At 43.2% G+C, this 15,418-nt stretch overlaps 2 protein-coding genes across 2 annotated transcripts in view; both read right to left on the minus strand.

Annotated features, from left to right (window-relative positions):
- LOC130073409 (uncharacterized) overlaps positions 1-6,208 on the minus strand; it is a 13,341-nt gene extending 7,133 nt beyond the window's left edge. The window contains exons 1-4 of the mRNA XM_056238806.1: positions 6,033-6,208; positions 5,107-5,216; positions 4,889-5,012; positions 2,112-2,279 (exon numbers count right to left, since the gene is read on the minus strand). Of these exons, the coding sequence (XP_056094781.1) occupies positions 2,112-2,279; positions 4,889-5,012; positions 5,107-5,216; positions 6,033-6,128 (498 nt within the window). The 5' untranslated portion in view covers positions 6,129-6,208. The remainder of the gene's footprint in view (positions 1-2,111; positions 2,280-4,888; positions 5,013-5,106; positions 5,217-6,032) is intronic.
- The window catches only part of LOC130073397 (evC complex member EVC-like), a 31,906-nt gene continuing 22,621 nt past the window's right edge, over positions 6,134-15,418 (minus strand). Inside the window, exons 9-13 of the mRNA XM_056238793.1 lie at positions 11,071-11,275; positions 10,528-10,685; positions 7,866-7,964; positions 6,402-6,551; positions 6,134-6,352 (exon numbers count right to left, since the gene is read on the minus strand). Coding sequence (XP_056094768.1) covers positions 6,134-6,352; positions 6,402-6,551; positions 7,866-7,964; positions 10,528-10,685; positions 11,071-11,275 — 831 coding nt within the window. The remainder of the gene's footprint in view (positions 6,353-6,401; positions 6,552-7,865; positions 7,965-10,527; positions 10,686-11,070; positions 11,276-15,418) is intronic.

Below are 15,418 nucleotides of genomic sequence, written 5' to 3' on the forward strand. Positions count from 1 at the left end.
CTATAACGTTTCATTAGTTAACATGAACTAATAATGAACTGCACGTAAACAGCCTTTAATTATTTTTTGTTAATGTTAATTTCAGCATTTACTAATACTTAATTAAAATCTTGTTAACATTAGTTAATGCACTGTAAAGTAACAATAAACAGCTATATTTTTAACTAATGTTAACAAAGATTATCAAACACCGCAACAAATGTATTGCTCATGGTTAGTTAATATACATTAAGTAATGTTATTGTACCATATTGTAGTGTTACCAATATTCAACATGCATTTCCTTATGTTTTGTGCTGTATTGTCATCTTAAGGTTTTTAAATAAGGTTTTTTATTGTCATCTTAGGGTCTCACAGGACAATATTGTGAAGCTTTAATTTTACTTTGCTTAGTAAAATAGGCAAATCTGATTTTGTGCTGATAAGACAAAGGTACTTATCATAGAGAGGCAATTAAGATTATGCGACTAAGATTACTCAGTAAACTCTATTCAAATACCATCACTTAATTTCCCACGTCCTCTGTCTGCACCTCTCGTACTATAGGTTGTTACTATTTTAAATATCAGGACAAAATCTGATATGTCCTAACAGAGAGGTCTACTGATGACTGGATTGAACACAATTCATTTGTTCACTTTTCACTTGATGTATTGCACTTATATTTATATACTTTAAAAGCAAAGCAGACTCTGACTGGATCTCACAACTCTGGAAGAGATGTATATTTCTCTGTACTGAATGTTCATGATCTTCATATGTAACAGGAACATTAATCATGATCAAGTCATTTTATATATATTTTATTCCCAAAGAATTTCGGAAACGTTAAAATTAATAAAACGTGTACATCAAATTGAACTATGTCTTTGAATCTTTTCATTCTGACAAGAACATTTAATAATGCATGCATAGCAAGGCTGTATTCCTAGAGCGTGTACATATAGTCCGCAGGAGACAAATGAATACAGTAACAATGCATCACTTTCAACCTCTTGTTGAAACAACTGTCAAAATGGTTGGCTTGCAACATGACTGTTTTCAAAGATTTACAGTAGGAATGGTAAGATCACAGTACTGGTTGTCTGCAACTTCATTCTTCATCTGTCTCGGAAATCTGAAACAATAAAACTACATAATATATGATGCTTAAAACAAAACATGTCTCCTATATATGCACGTCATTACATACATTATCATCAGTTGAATGTGTGGTGGACAGGACATGAAAATCCATCAATACTAAAAATAAATGTTTATGTTCACATGTGGACTAAACAGCAGTTAATAAACTATTGCATCAACTGATCTCAAGCTTCTTTAACTTCAGTTAACACCGAAATGAACGATTAACTGCACTTACCTCTGCTCAGCCATGAACTGGTCGAAAGCTGATGACGTAACACACAGATAGGCCCGCCCTCACGTGATACTGATTGGTCGATTGATGAGCTTAAATCTGATTGGCTGAAGAGTACGACTGCTCTGTTTTAGGAGTAAGCGCTGCCAGGAAAGTCTCAAAAATACACACACACACATCCAAGGCGATTCGTACGTGAATGACGATTTGCACATTCAAATTCAAGGACACACTCGTACATTTTAAAGATTCAAAGGTTTTTGTGCACAGTTGTATATCTACGAATTGTGTTTTGCATTTGTGAAATGTATTTTATGAATATATAATTTTATTTTGTGCATGTGAATTGCTTTTTGTGAATATGTTTTTTTTTCACGCACGTGATTTTTTTTTGTGTGTACGTGAATTAGGTTTCACGCATGTGAAATTGTCTACGCATGTGTGAATCGTATTTTTTGCGTGAATTATTAATGAGTCTGATCTGGCTCCATACGCTAACACGACACCACTCTACTGAAGACAGAAACTGTTCATGTGTTCCGGCCGCTCATTCACACACAGCAGTGTTGGAGCTCGAGAACACACACTCTGAAACAGGATCCAAGGTTTAAAAACGTGATCATCTCCGCGTAAACGCCCAAACCGCTAACCCGAGGGAGCGCTGACGGCGCACATGCGTCTCACGTGTTCAGTCTACAGATTGCGTTTGTATGTGTGTGTCCTCTAGCGTGACCTCGCCCCTCTCGCTGACCTTCTGCTGTGTGTCGCTGCGCAGGCGTGCGGCCCGCGAGAGGGCGTGGCCTAGCAGGAGGTGGGCGTGGCCCTGCAGCATCTCAGCCGACGCCTCCAGCTCGTGCAGGAGATTCTGGCCAATCACAGCCTCTGCACAGGACACCGTTTCCACGGCGACAGAGGCGTCCTGCACACAACACAACACTCAACCTCAGTCTGTGTGTGTTTGTATCGACTTTACCATATTTGGGGACAAAGTTATCAGTTTTATTAGTAAACAAGACTCAATATCTTCAGTGTTGCTTCTCCAGTAAATGTGTCTTGATGTAAGAATGTTTAGATATTAGAGAAACACTGAGGAAGAACATCAGAAGTAAACAATAAATGTTTATGCAATGTACCTTTTACATTAATAACTAAATAAACGTGTGTGTGTGAGAGAGAGAGAGAGAGAGAGAGAGAGAGAGAGTGTGAGTGTGTGTGTGTTAGTGTGTGTGTGTTAGTGTGTGTGTGTGTGTGTGTGTTAGTGTGTGTGTGTGTGTGTGTGTGTGTGTGTGTGTGTGTGTGTGTGTGTGTGTGTGTGTGTGTGTGTGTGTGTGTGTGTGTGCATAGGCGTCATTTACGGGGGGGACATGTCCCCACCACTATTTGCCAGGGGTCGATTTTGTCCCCACCAGTTTTGAAACATCTCGCGTCCGGATGTACCCCGTAGGGTTGTGCGATGTCTGCCAATTTGGCATCAGACGATGTGTACAGTGAAACATCGCGACGGACGATGATATCGGGAGGAGGGGCGGGGCAAAGCCGTGTTTTACAGTGGATTTAGAACAGCTAAGAGGCGTAGCACACGCGGAGATATTGTCCTCCACATCTCATCAGCAGCAGCACTGAGAGCGAATGCGAATATATCACAACTATTCAGTGTTTTTAACCACATAATGTTGATTTTAGGTTTCAGACATTTAAATACATATAATATATAGCAAAACAATACATTTGTAGTTTGTAAAATACACAATAGTGTCTATGGAAGCAGCAATAACAACCTGTTCACATATATTTCCCGACGGGTTTTATTAATATCAGACACACAGTGTAAGTAACTATGAAGTCAACTCTATTCTTCTCCCAGTTCACGGCCATGTATTTCGGGAGAAACTGGTGAATTGACGTGCTGTAATAAACCCAAAATCGCGATGCTGGCTCAACATCGTGACGTCTGTCAGCCATCGTCTATCGCACAGCCCTAGCACCAATACAAGTAAAACACCTCCAGTTCACTAGCAGAGCATTCGTTCCATTCGTTTGTTAAATAAGAGGCGATCTAGCGCTAACATGTTGTTTTTTTAATCATGTGATCATGTGCTCGCTGCCTCTGCGGTCAGTGGCGCGGATCCAGTGTTCTGTTGGCTCGCGCCGCAGTGTCTTCACTTCAGTCCGCCGCGGAGATTCTCCATTCGTTCCGGTGAAATCACAAAACAAAATGCAAACAAACGCGTCCCTGCTTGATATACAACCACTGATGAACATTAGCGGTTTTATGAGGGGAAAAATTCCCCTCGAGTGCGAGTGCTATTCGAGTGCGGATCAGAACCCAGAACCTCCGACACGCTTGGCAAGAATTCTTCCACTGGACCATTACAGTATACGCACACTAGGCTGATCTACAACATCTACAACATATCAGATCTCATTGTACGACCAATTAAACCCAAAGTAGCCTACTATTTAAAGGACAAGTTCGGTATTTTACACTTAAAGCCCTGTTTCAAGGTTGTTTCTGATGAAATAGAACGGTTAAGATTAAAATTTGGACACATGCTGCTGGCCCGATAAATTTTCCGAAACAATTCACAGAAACAATCCTTCCTAAAACGCATTAAACTTTAGTTTACAAAGACGTTAAACTCAGCGAGTGGCCTGGGGTGTTCACTGATACGCTCACACAAAAATCGCTGCAAAAGATGCAACAGGTTTTATCGTAGTTTTTGTCCGACTCCACTTGACCTGGACCAAAACTACGCTAACTCCTGTGTACATCAGCAGGCCTGAGCTACAGGACACCGTCTGTCAAACATGACCTGTGCGAAAGAGAGAAAAACTGAATGTGTCGTTGTACCCACCACATTTCAGACCAAACTGACGCCCATGTGTGTGTGTGTGTGTGTTAGTGTGTGTGTGTTAGTGTGTGTGTTAGTGTGTGTGTGTGTTAGTGTGTGTGTGTGTTAGTGTGTGTGTGTGTGTGTGTGTGTGTGTCTGTGTGTTAGTGTGTGTGTGTGTTAGTGTGTTAGTGTGTGTGTGTGTGTGTGTGTGTGTTAGTGTGTGTGTTAGTGTGTGTGTGTGTTAGTGTGTTAGTGTGTGTGTGTGTGTGTGTGTGTGTGTGTGTTAGTGTGTGTGTGTGTTAGTGTGTGTGTGTGTTAGTGTGTGTGTGTGTTAGTGTGTTAGTGTGTGTGTGTGTGTGTGTCTGTGTGTGTGTTAGTGTGTGTGTGTGTGTGTGTGTGTGTCTGTGTGTGTGTTAGTGTGTGTGTGTGTTAGTGTGTTAGTGTGTGTGTGTGTCTGTGTGTGTGTTAGTGTGTGTGTGTGTGTGTGTGTGTGTCTGTGTGTGTGTTAGTGTGTGTGTGTTAGTGTGTGTGTTAGTGTGTGTGTGTGTGTGTGTCTGTGTGTTAGTGTGTGTGTGTGTGTGTTAGTGTGTGTGTGTGTGTGTCTGTGTGTTAGTGTGTGTGTGTGTGTGTGTCTGTGTGTGTGTTAGTGTGTGTGTGTGTGTGTGTGTTAGTGTGTGTGTGTGTGTGTGTTCACCTGTGTGTCTGACTGGATGGCCAGCTTCATCTCGTCCATCAGCCGCAGGTGAAAGGCTCGCGCTGCTAGAAGCCTCTGGAACTCCAGGATCAGCAGAAGCTGCTGCTCGTCTACATGAGCACTCCTGCAATCCAGCAGCTCATCAGCACACACACACACACACACACACACCAATCAGGCCAGCCAACGAGCGCCCAATCAGCGCATCACATGCTCACCTCATCTGCATATCTGAGTGCCTGGACACCATCGCCATGACGACGGCGCGCTGCTGTTCTCCGAAGTGATGAAGACGCGCGCGAGTCAAAGCCTCGTCCTCCGTCCACACCTGCAACACACACACACACACACACACACACACATCAGCATCCAGGGCAGTAACTCATATCACTGCTTTTATGCATTAATAAGTGCAGTTACTAATAATATTACATGTTTATTTTTCAGAACTGTGACAGTAAAGCACAGAGCTTGAATTGAGATGCAGATAAAACTAACTTTTATTGACAACAGTAACATGCAAAAATGTAAATATTCGACTCTTATTAAATGCTCTGAACTGCCGTCGGCTTCAGTGACTATGAAGCGCCGCTCTTTGCTCGCTCTGCACTGTGAAGAGACTGTGACTCCTGCTGTACGGCACTGACTGCTCCTCTGCCGCCATCTACTGGCTATAGTGCTCATTTCAGCTCTTTTTTAAATAAAAGTTTGTTAGCCACGAAGTGTTAGTTAAGTTTCTTCATCTTTAAACTTTTAGTTTTACGAATCATCACGTAAAAATAACATTAAAACTGGATCATATTTAGAGATTTGAAGGAAAAAGTGGGATCACTTTAAAAAGTCTTTGAATTTCACTCCTAAAAGTTAGCATGAACCTTGAAATGAATAATGTAAAAACACTAGACTATTTCTCCGACGATACCATGGTTACCGTTAGTGTTACTACATTACATTCATGGTAAAAGCTGCTGATTCGTGGAGCAGACAGCCGCTGTTTCTCCTGCTTTCTACGTCAGCGCTGTTCGTGAACGCTTCCCACCGGCTAAGTTTAGTGGCACCGGCAGGAGAAAGGTTGGAAATGCGACATTAGGAGGCAGTCTGGAGCCCTGACATCCCATAATATTCCACATGACTGCAGAGAGACCTGTCTGCGCCGCTGCAGCTGCTCCCGGAGCCTGCGCAGGCGTGTGTGGGCGTGGCCTTCCTCTCGCTGCATCCGATTGGCCACGGTGAGCTTCATGCTCTTCAGCACTGATTGGCAGAGGTCTGCAGAGGGGGCGGAGCCTGAAGAGGGGGCGGAACCTGTAGTGGGGGCGGAGCCTGTAGTGGGGGCGGAGCCTGTAGTGGGGGTGGAGCCTGTAGTGGGGGCGGAGCCTGTAGTGGGGGCGGAGCCTGTAGTGGGGGTGGAGCCTGTAGTGGGGGCGGAGCCTGTAGTGGGGGCGGAGCCTGTAGTGGGGGTGGAGCCTGTAGTGGGGGCGGAGCCTGTAGTGGGGGTGGAGCCTGTAGTGGGGGCGGAGCCTGTAGTGGGGGTGGAGCCTGTAGTGGGGGCGGAGCCTGTAGTGGGGGTGGAGCCTGTAGTGGGGGTGGAGCCTGTAGTGATGCTGCTCAGGACAAACTCTGCGCACAAATCAGCCAAGCGTCCACGACTCTGACCAAACAAGCTCTGTGTGGATACAAACACACACACACACGTCACATGGGTTGTGTAATAATATTGGTCATCATCACATCAAATAATAAGGGAATATCTGCGGCATATGTAGTAGCGTATTTTCCGCACTATAAGGCGCACTTAAAAGCCTTTAATTTTCTCAAAAAACGTCAGTGCGCCTTATAATCCGGGGCGCCTTATATATGGATGGGGAACACACGTTCACCAAGACGGGGAGACAGCGCCGGGCGACTTACGCCACTATCTGCCAATGGATCGTGGATGCCTGGGCTGATATATCAGTCTCAACTGTTATCCGAGCTTTCACGAAGGCAGGAATAATCTCTTTATTCAGCCAGCTCACATACCCGTATTTACTTCCTGTTTTCGCCCGAAGTCCACAGTAGTCGATTGTCGAGTTCGCGCGCGCGATCAAACCTCCTCCGTGTGTTCAACATCTGATTCGGATGAACTATCGATTTGAGCTGATATTCTCACATAGAGAACACACCACACAGCACCGTCATCAGCTGACAGCTGACAGTCTGAGTCTCCACTGTTGCTGAGTTACCAATGATCGCGCGCGCACTCGACAATCGCCTACTGTGGACTTCGGCCGAAAACAGGAAGAAATACGGGTATGTGAGCTGGCTGAATAAACATCATTTTTATTCATATCTTTCACATTTACTGGAGTCAGATTCACCGTGTTCACTCACATGGCTGTGCAGTTGTAATGACACATTAAGGTTGTTAAGAGGCTAAAAGCAGGTTTAAAACTTTTCCCGTTTAAGTCAACAGGGTGCAAATTTTAAAAAGAGGATAACACGGTGTAGGCAACACCGGTTTTTGTCGTTGTTATCTGTACTGACAGCACTCCAAATTTACAAAAAAATGAGCTCAATGTTAAAATTGACCGGAGTTTTCCTTTAACGTTTGAACAACGTTACCATGGGAGTTAACGGAGTTGTCAGAATGCTTAATAAAGTTTGACTTTATCTGACTGTTTTGTTGACATTTGTTGACATCTAGTGGATGCATAACGCAAACCCAGTCAAACGTTTGACTGCAGTATCTTATGCGCCTTATAATCCGGTGCGCCCTATATATGAAAAATGTTCTAAAATAGGTCATTCATTGAAGGTGCGCCTTATAATCCGGTGCGCCGTATAGTGCGGAAAATACGGTAAACGTGACAGTACAATAGTAAAAAATAAAGCTAACTGCGTTTTTCTGTGCCTCTGTTTGTGATTTCTGTGCCACAACCCAGAGGCTCTGAAAGGTTCTGTATGATCGAGGATTATAGATTATGATTATGATACTGACCGTCCAGCGTTCACACAGAGCCTCAGTGATTCTGCTGTCCTGCTGCAGCTCAAACTCTCTCCTCTGACGCCAGTGTCTCGCCTGCAGCTCCGCACACGCCTGCGCAGACAGACAGATGAGCAGTGAGACAGGCACACGCCTGCGCCAGGGCTCAACAAAAAAAAAAATCCCCACTGGCCCCCAGGGCCAGTAGATCAGAGTTTTACTGGCCCCTTCTATATTTTAACTGGCCCTGAAAGAAATAGAATGAAAAGCACTTTTACATTAAACTGTATTTATTGTATACATTAGGATGAATTTTTCTTGGCCCCTCACAATGACAGCAAACTAATTATTACATTACATGAGTGATGAGTTACATAAGCTATATTTTCACTTCAAAATGGCGAAATTAGACAAAAGTATATTAGTTTGCCTGATTGTTTTTGTCATACGTTTAACATTTATGACCTAAAAAAAAAACTGCGAACACAAATTTGTGTATAGCTTACACTTAATCACACATTTTTAGGGCGGCTAGGCAGAAGTTTAGGGGGGAATTTGATTACACTATTTTTAGATAGCCCGTCGGCAGGCCGGTTATGCATTTTGCATTTTGGTCGGCTTTTGTTGTAAATTTCCGGCAAACGAAACAGTACATGCCCTCATCGCCTTTCTCCAGCCAGGTGTACTGCGTTTTCCATGACACTAGGAATTAGGACTGGGCGATATGGCCAAAAAATCATATCTCGGTATTTTTTGGTTAAATGGCGATATACGATATATATCTCGGTACTTTCTAAGTTTTTCTATTTGGATAAAGAAAATCTGTATTTATTTAAAAAAAAATATTTCACATCCTGCTTAATGATATCCAAACAATGTTGATATTGAAGGATATGGAAACAAATATAGTGAATGTAATGTAGGCTATGCAATATATTACGTGCAAAAAGGTTAAAATCACATTACATTCTAACATTACAATCTAAAAACAAAAATAATGCTTTTGTTTTTAAAATGACTAAGGCTAAACTAAAAATGAAAATAAAAACAAAAGCACAACTAATTATATAGCCTGCATGTGATTACCCCGTTATAATGCTCACTTTCATAAAAACATAGGCCTACTTGTAGGTTTAAAATTCCACATATGGCACATTTATTGTCTCCAACAACAAATATTTTAGCAAGATGTATATTTTAGTCAGAATTATTGCGCTACTCTTCTATTGTGCTCCGTCTGTTAGGCGCGCGTGCTCGCGGCGGCGCTCATTCACGGAAGCTTGAATATTAGCGGAGATTCACTTGCAGAAGCTCGTCCTCTCCTGACAGTGAAATGGACATATTTGTTTGACTTTCTAACATTTACAGATGGAGAATATACCTCTAAAATGTAAGTTAAGCACTGAGGAAAGCACCACGTCTCAAACGCATTAAACAGCGCAAGTATTTAGCCTATCTGTCAGTCAGCAACAGTATCTGTCAGAGCATCTGACAGGGCAAGCTGCTTTAAACTTGTTAACTATATCTTACCAGTTATTTTGAAGTGCTTAATATAAGCTTGTGTCATGTTTAGGACAAATTGTACTATGTTTTTCACTGCAGGAGCTCACACTGCGTAGGCTATACTCCGCTATTTTTCAGATGTGCTCGTATCAAACTACTGTATCGATATCAGTATTGCCTCATTCCATATCGTTTAAAAAAAATCGATATATTGTACAAACTCGATTTACCGCCCAGCCCTATAGGAATGTCCTCTTTCTCGTATCAGCCTCGTAGTTCTTTGACATTTTAACACGTTATTACCTGAAGTAACATTGACACTCTTCGCGCCACTGTATATGACGTTTGCTGTTTGTTTTGCTGATGGCCATTCACTGGCCAATCAACTAGCCCGACATACTCTTTTACTGGCCCCGGGCCATCGGGCCATTGCTTATGTCGAGCCCTGGCCTGCGCAGACAGACAGATGAGCAGTGAGACAGATGAGCTGTGAGACAGATGAGCAGACAGACAGAAGAGCAGACAGACAGAAGAGCAGACAGACAGAAGAGCAGACAGACAGAAGAGCAGACAGACAGATGAGCAGTGAGACAGATGAGCAGACAGACAGAAGAGCAGACAGACAGATGAGCTGTGAGACAGATGAGCTGTGAGACAGATGAGCTGTGAGACAGATGAGCAGACAGACAGAAGAGCAGACAGACAGATGAGCAGTGAGACAGTCAAACGCCTGCACAGACAGACAGAGGAGCAGACAGACAGATGAGCTGTGAGACAGATGAGCAGTGAGACAGACAGACAGAAGTGCAGACAGACAGATGTGCAGTGAGACAGACAGACGAGCAGTGAGACAGTCAAACGCCTGCGCAGACACAGATGAGTAGACAGACAGAAGAGCAGACATACAAAAGAGCAGTGAGACAGACAGACAGATGAGCAGTGAGACAGACAGACAGATGAGCATTGAGACAGTCAAACGCCTGCGCAGACAGACAGAAGAGCAGACAGACAGATGTGCAGTGAGACAGACACACGCCTGCGCAGACAGACAGAAGAGCAGTCAGACAGACAGACAGATGAGCAGTGAGACAGTCAAACGCCTGCGCAGACAGACAGAAGAGCAGACAGACAGATGGTCTCTACAGCAGTTTTGACGCTGCCGTGTGTTTCTCACCTTCATCATGAGTCGGGCGTCTGAGTGTGTGTCTGTGTGTGAGTGTGTGTGTGACACGCGACTCCACTCGCAGCTCTGAGTCTTCATCATCCTCCTCCTCCTCACACAGATCTTCTGAGCGAGCTCGAGCGCTAGTGTCTCCGTCTGACGTCTGATCTCTGCAGGCCACAGAACATCACGTTAATGTGGGATTACCAATTTAAGAATATGTTTAAGATTCGCAGATCCTCTATCCTTACACAACATCACTTGAAGATCTCAGGTGGCATTCTATCTGAACATGACCCGAACCCAGAGAGGCAAACAGAGTTAATCGTTTAGTTCTAGTGAAGTCAATGCGGTCCTTCAACTGTTTGGTTCCCGACACTCTTCAAAATATCTTCCATTGTGTTCAGCAGAAGAAAGAAACCCATACAGGTTTGAAACAGCTTGAGGGTGAGTAAATGATGACAGAATTTTCATTTTTAAAATAATTCCTTTAACTTGATTTTAGATGTGTGGTCAATGAGTGTGTGTGTGTGTGTGTGTGTGTGTGTGTCGTACCCTCAGCGCTCTGCTCCACTGCTTCATTAACCGCAGTCTGGAAGTCACTGAGAATCTGTGTGTCCAGCTGTCCATCACATCTCAGCTGCTCCACTGATTGGCCCGTGGCTTTCACCATAAGCTCCGCCTCCAGTTTCAGGAGGGTGGTCCTTCCTCTCAGGCAGTCGCTCACTTCCTCCCAGCACTCGATCCTGTCAATCAGCATCTGTTGAACATCAGCATAAGCCTGAGCTCAGCGTGAGCGTAAACAGTGTAGTGTGTGTGGCTGTAGTGTGATAGTGTGTGACTGTAGTGTGATAGTGTGTGACTGTAGTGTGATAGTGTGTGACTGTAGTGTGATAGTGTGTGACTGTAGTGTGATAGTGTGTGACTGTAGTGTGATAGTGTGTGACTGTAGTGTGATAGTGTGTGTGACTGTAGTGTGATAGTGTGTGACTGTAGTGTGTGACTGTAGTGTGTGTGACTGTGGTGTGTGTGACCGTGGTGTGTGTGACTGTAGTGTGTGTGACCGTGGTGTGTGTGACTGTAGTGTGTGACCGTGGTGTGTGTGACTGTAGTGTGTGTGACCGTGGTGTGTGTGACTGTAGTGTGTGACCGTGGTGTGTGTGACTGTAGTGTGTGTGACTGTGGTGTGTGTGACTGTAGTGTGTGTGTGACCGTGGTGTGTGTGACTGTGGTGTGTGTGACCGTGGTGTGTGTGACTGTGGTGTGTGTGACCGTGGTGTGTGTGACTGTAGTGTGTGTGACTGTGGTGTGTATGACTGTAGTGTGTGTGTGACCGTGGTGTGTGTGACTGTAGTGTGTGTGACCGTGGTGTGTGTGACTGTAGTGTGTGTGACCGTGGTGTGTGTGACTGTAGTGTGTGTGACCGTGGTGTGTGTGACTGTAGTGTGTGTGACCGTGGTGTGTGTGACTGTAGTGTGTGACCGTGGTGTGTGTGACTGTAGTGTGTGTGACCGTGGTGTGTGTGACTGTAGTGTGTGTGACTGTAGTGTGTGTGACTGTAGTGTGTGTGACTGTAGTGTGTGACTGTAGTGTGTGTGACTGTAGTGTGTGTGACCGTGGTGTGTGTGACTGTAGTGTGTGTGACCGTGGTGTGTGTGACTGTAGTGTGTGTGACCGTGGTGTGTGTGACTGTAGTGTGTGTGACTGTAGTGTGTGTGACCGTGGTGTGTGTGACTGTAGTGTGTGACCGTGGTGTGTGTGACTGTAGTGTGTGTGACCGTGGTGTGTGTGACTGTAGTGTGTGTGACTGTAGTGTGTGTGACTGGTGTGTGTGACCGTGGTGTGTGTGACTGTGGTGTGTGTGACCGTGGTATGTGTGACTGTAGTGTGTGTGACTGTGGTGTGTATGACTGTAGTGTGTGTGTGACCGTGGTGTGTGTGACTGTAGTGTGTGTGACCGTGGTGTGTGTGACTGTAGTGTGTGTGACTGTAGTGTGTGTGACTGTAGTGTGTGTGACTGTAGTGTGTGTGACTGTAGTGTGTGTGACTGTAGTGTGTGTGACTGTAGTGTGTGTGACCGTGGTGTGTGTGACTGTAGTGTGTGTGACCGTGGTGTGTGTGACTGTAGTGTGTGTGACTGTGGTGTGTGTGTGTGACCAGGGCCGTCCATAAGGGGGGATAAAGGGGAACGTTTTCTGGGGCCCAGCCGCTAGGGGGGGCCCATGCAGTCCAGCAATAATTGTGTTCATCCTAAATATAAGCAAAGGTTACCATTTTTTTATTTTTATTATTATTATTATTTATTTATTTTTATTAAGAAAAGCATCACAAGCACAGTACAAGCATCAGATTGTTACATAATTAAATAAAGGGAAAAAATAAAAAAATAAACAAACATAATAAATGCTCAGATGCGGATGAACATATAATCACAGTAACATATACATATAAACAACTAAATAAACCTGAGGGAGAAAAAAAAAAAAAAGGGTTTATCCAGAGCTCATCATCTTAAAATAATCTAAAAAAGGGCTCCAAGATTTCAAGAAAAGATCGGGTTTCATTCTAACTCCAAATTTAATCTTTTCAAGTTTGAGGGCAAAAAGTAGGTCAAAAACCCACTGACGGTAGGTCGGAGGAGATGGCAGCTTCCAATTAATTAGTATAAGCCGTCTAGCCAACAATGTGCAAAGTGCAATATTGTCCATTTCTAAAGATGTAAGATTAACATTTTCCGGAAGAACCCCAAATAAAGCTGTCAATGGGTTGGGGTCTATTACTGTGGTAAGAATTTCTGAGAGACAACTAAAAAATCCCCCCCCCAAAACCTTAATAACTTAGGACAGGACCAAAAAGAATGAAACAGAGAGGCTGGCTCCACAACACAGCGTGGGCAGGTGGGGTCTAATTCAGGAAATATCTTGCCGAGTTGCACCCTAGACCAATGAATACGATGCACTACCTTAAATTGAATAAGCCTATGTCTAGAGCTAACTGAAGAAGAATGTATCCTTTTTAATATAGTGTCCCAGGTTTCATCTTCTAACAAAATACTTAAGTCCTGCTCCCAGAGAGATTTTAATGATCCGCTAGATGGGGTTTGTTTGTCATTTATTATACTGTAAATCTTTGAAATGGCACCCCTTATACATTTATGTTGATCTAAAATACACTCACAGACACCACTAGGAGAGGCAGAGGGGAACTCCAGAAAATGTTTACGGGCAAAGCTCCGAACTTGAAAATACCGGAATAAATGGGAATTGGACAAAGAAAATTTATTTTTAAGTTGGTCAAATGAAGCAAAATTATTATCTATAAATAGCTGATCAATTGTAACTAGACCTTGTGACTTCCAAATATTGAAAACTTCATCAAAAAGAGAGGGCGGAAAAGAAGCGTTACTGGCAATGGGTGCAGCTGAAGAAAGACCCGTAAGCTCTAGAGCTCTGCCGAACTGAGTCCAAATCCTCAGAGAATGTTTAACAATTGGATTCTTAATTGAGATACTATGAGTAGGAGGGATAGAAGAACAGAGCAAAGATGTCAGCGTGACTGGGGAACAACATACAGCCTCTATTTGCACCCAAAGAGGTTTACACAGTTGTAAATCATACCGGCACCAGTACAATAAGTTTCTAAAGTTGGCTGCCCAGTAATACGTTTTAAAGTTAGGCAAAGTCAAACCTCCCAGCTCTTTTGGCTTAACAAGATGCTTTAGACTTATTCGCCTTGGCTTGTTATTCCAAATAAATGACGAGATAGTCTTTTCCAGACCGGAGAAAAATGACTTAGGAATAAATATGGGCAAACATTGAAATAAATATAAAAATTTGGGAAGAATGTTCATTTTAACTGCATTTACCCTTCCTATCAGTGACAGAGGGAGGGGTTTCCATGATAAAAACATAGATTTTGTGAGATCGAATAAAGGGCTAAAATTGGTTTTAAATAAGTCAGCATGTTTACGTGTCACTTGGACACCCAAGTACCTAAATTGGTTATTAACAACTCTGAATTGGAAATTTGAATATGAGAGACTTAATGCAGCAGAATTCACTGGGAATAATTCGCTCTTGGAAAAATTCAATTTATAACCTGAAAAGGTACTAAATGAGCCCAATATTAAAAGAACTCGAGGAATTGAGACTAGAGGATTGGATAAAAATAAAATAAGATCGTCAGCATATAAAGAAACCTTCTGTTCTAGATCACCACGAAAAATGCCCTGCACCTCTGAGTCAGCACGTAATGCAATTGCAAGGGGTTCAATAGCAATAGCAAATAGAAGAGGGGAAAGGGGACAACCCTGCCTTGTGCCCCGACCTAGTGGAAAAGGATCTGAAATAATATTGTTTGAGTGTACAGATGCTTTGGGGGCGGCATAAAGGAGTTTTATCCAAGAAATTAATTTTGAACCAAATCCAAACCTCTCCAAAACATTTATAAGATAGCCCCACTCGATGCGGTCAAATGCTTTTCCAGCATCCAGTGAGACCACCACTTCAGCATTGTTGGAATGGGGTGAATACAAAACATTAAAAAGACGCCTAATATTAAAAAAAGAGTATCTGTCTCGAACAAAACCAGTTTGATCAGGTGAAATGACTCCATGTAAAGTTTTTTCAAGCCGAAAAGATAATATTTTAGCTAGTATCTTGTAATCACAATTTAAGAGCGATATGGGGCGATAAGAACCACAGTCTAGGGGAGGCTTATCTTTCTTAAGAATTAATGAAATAGTAGCCTGATAGAAGGTTGGGGGTAAGTTAGAATTTTGAAGACTCTCTAAAAAAAACAAAAGCAACACAGGGCATAATAATTTAGAAAATGCTTTATAAAAATCAGACGGGAAGCCGTCAGGACCCGGGGCCTTGCCTGTTTTCAAGGAAGCAATCGCATC

The sequence above is a fragment of the Rhinichthys klamathensis genome, unplaced genomic scaffold (assembly GCF_029890125.1).
Source record: "Rhinichthys klamathensis goyatoka isolate OS25496 unplaced genomic scaffold, OSU_Roscu_1.1 h1tg000545l_1, whole genome shotgun sequence".
Taxonomy (NCBI): domain Eukaryota; kingdom Metazoa; phylum Chordata; class Actinopteri; order Cypriniformes; family Leuciscidae; genus Rhinichthys; species Rhinichthys klamathensis.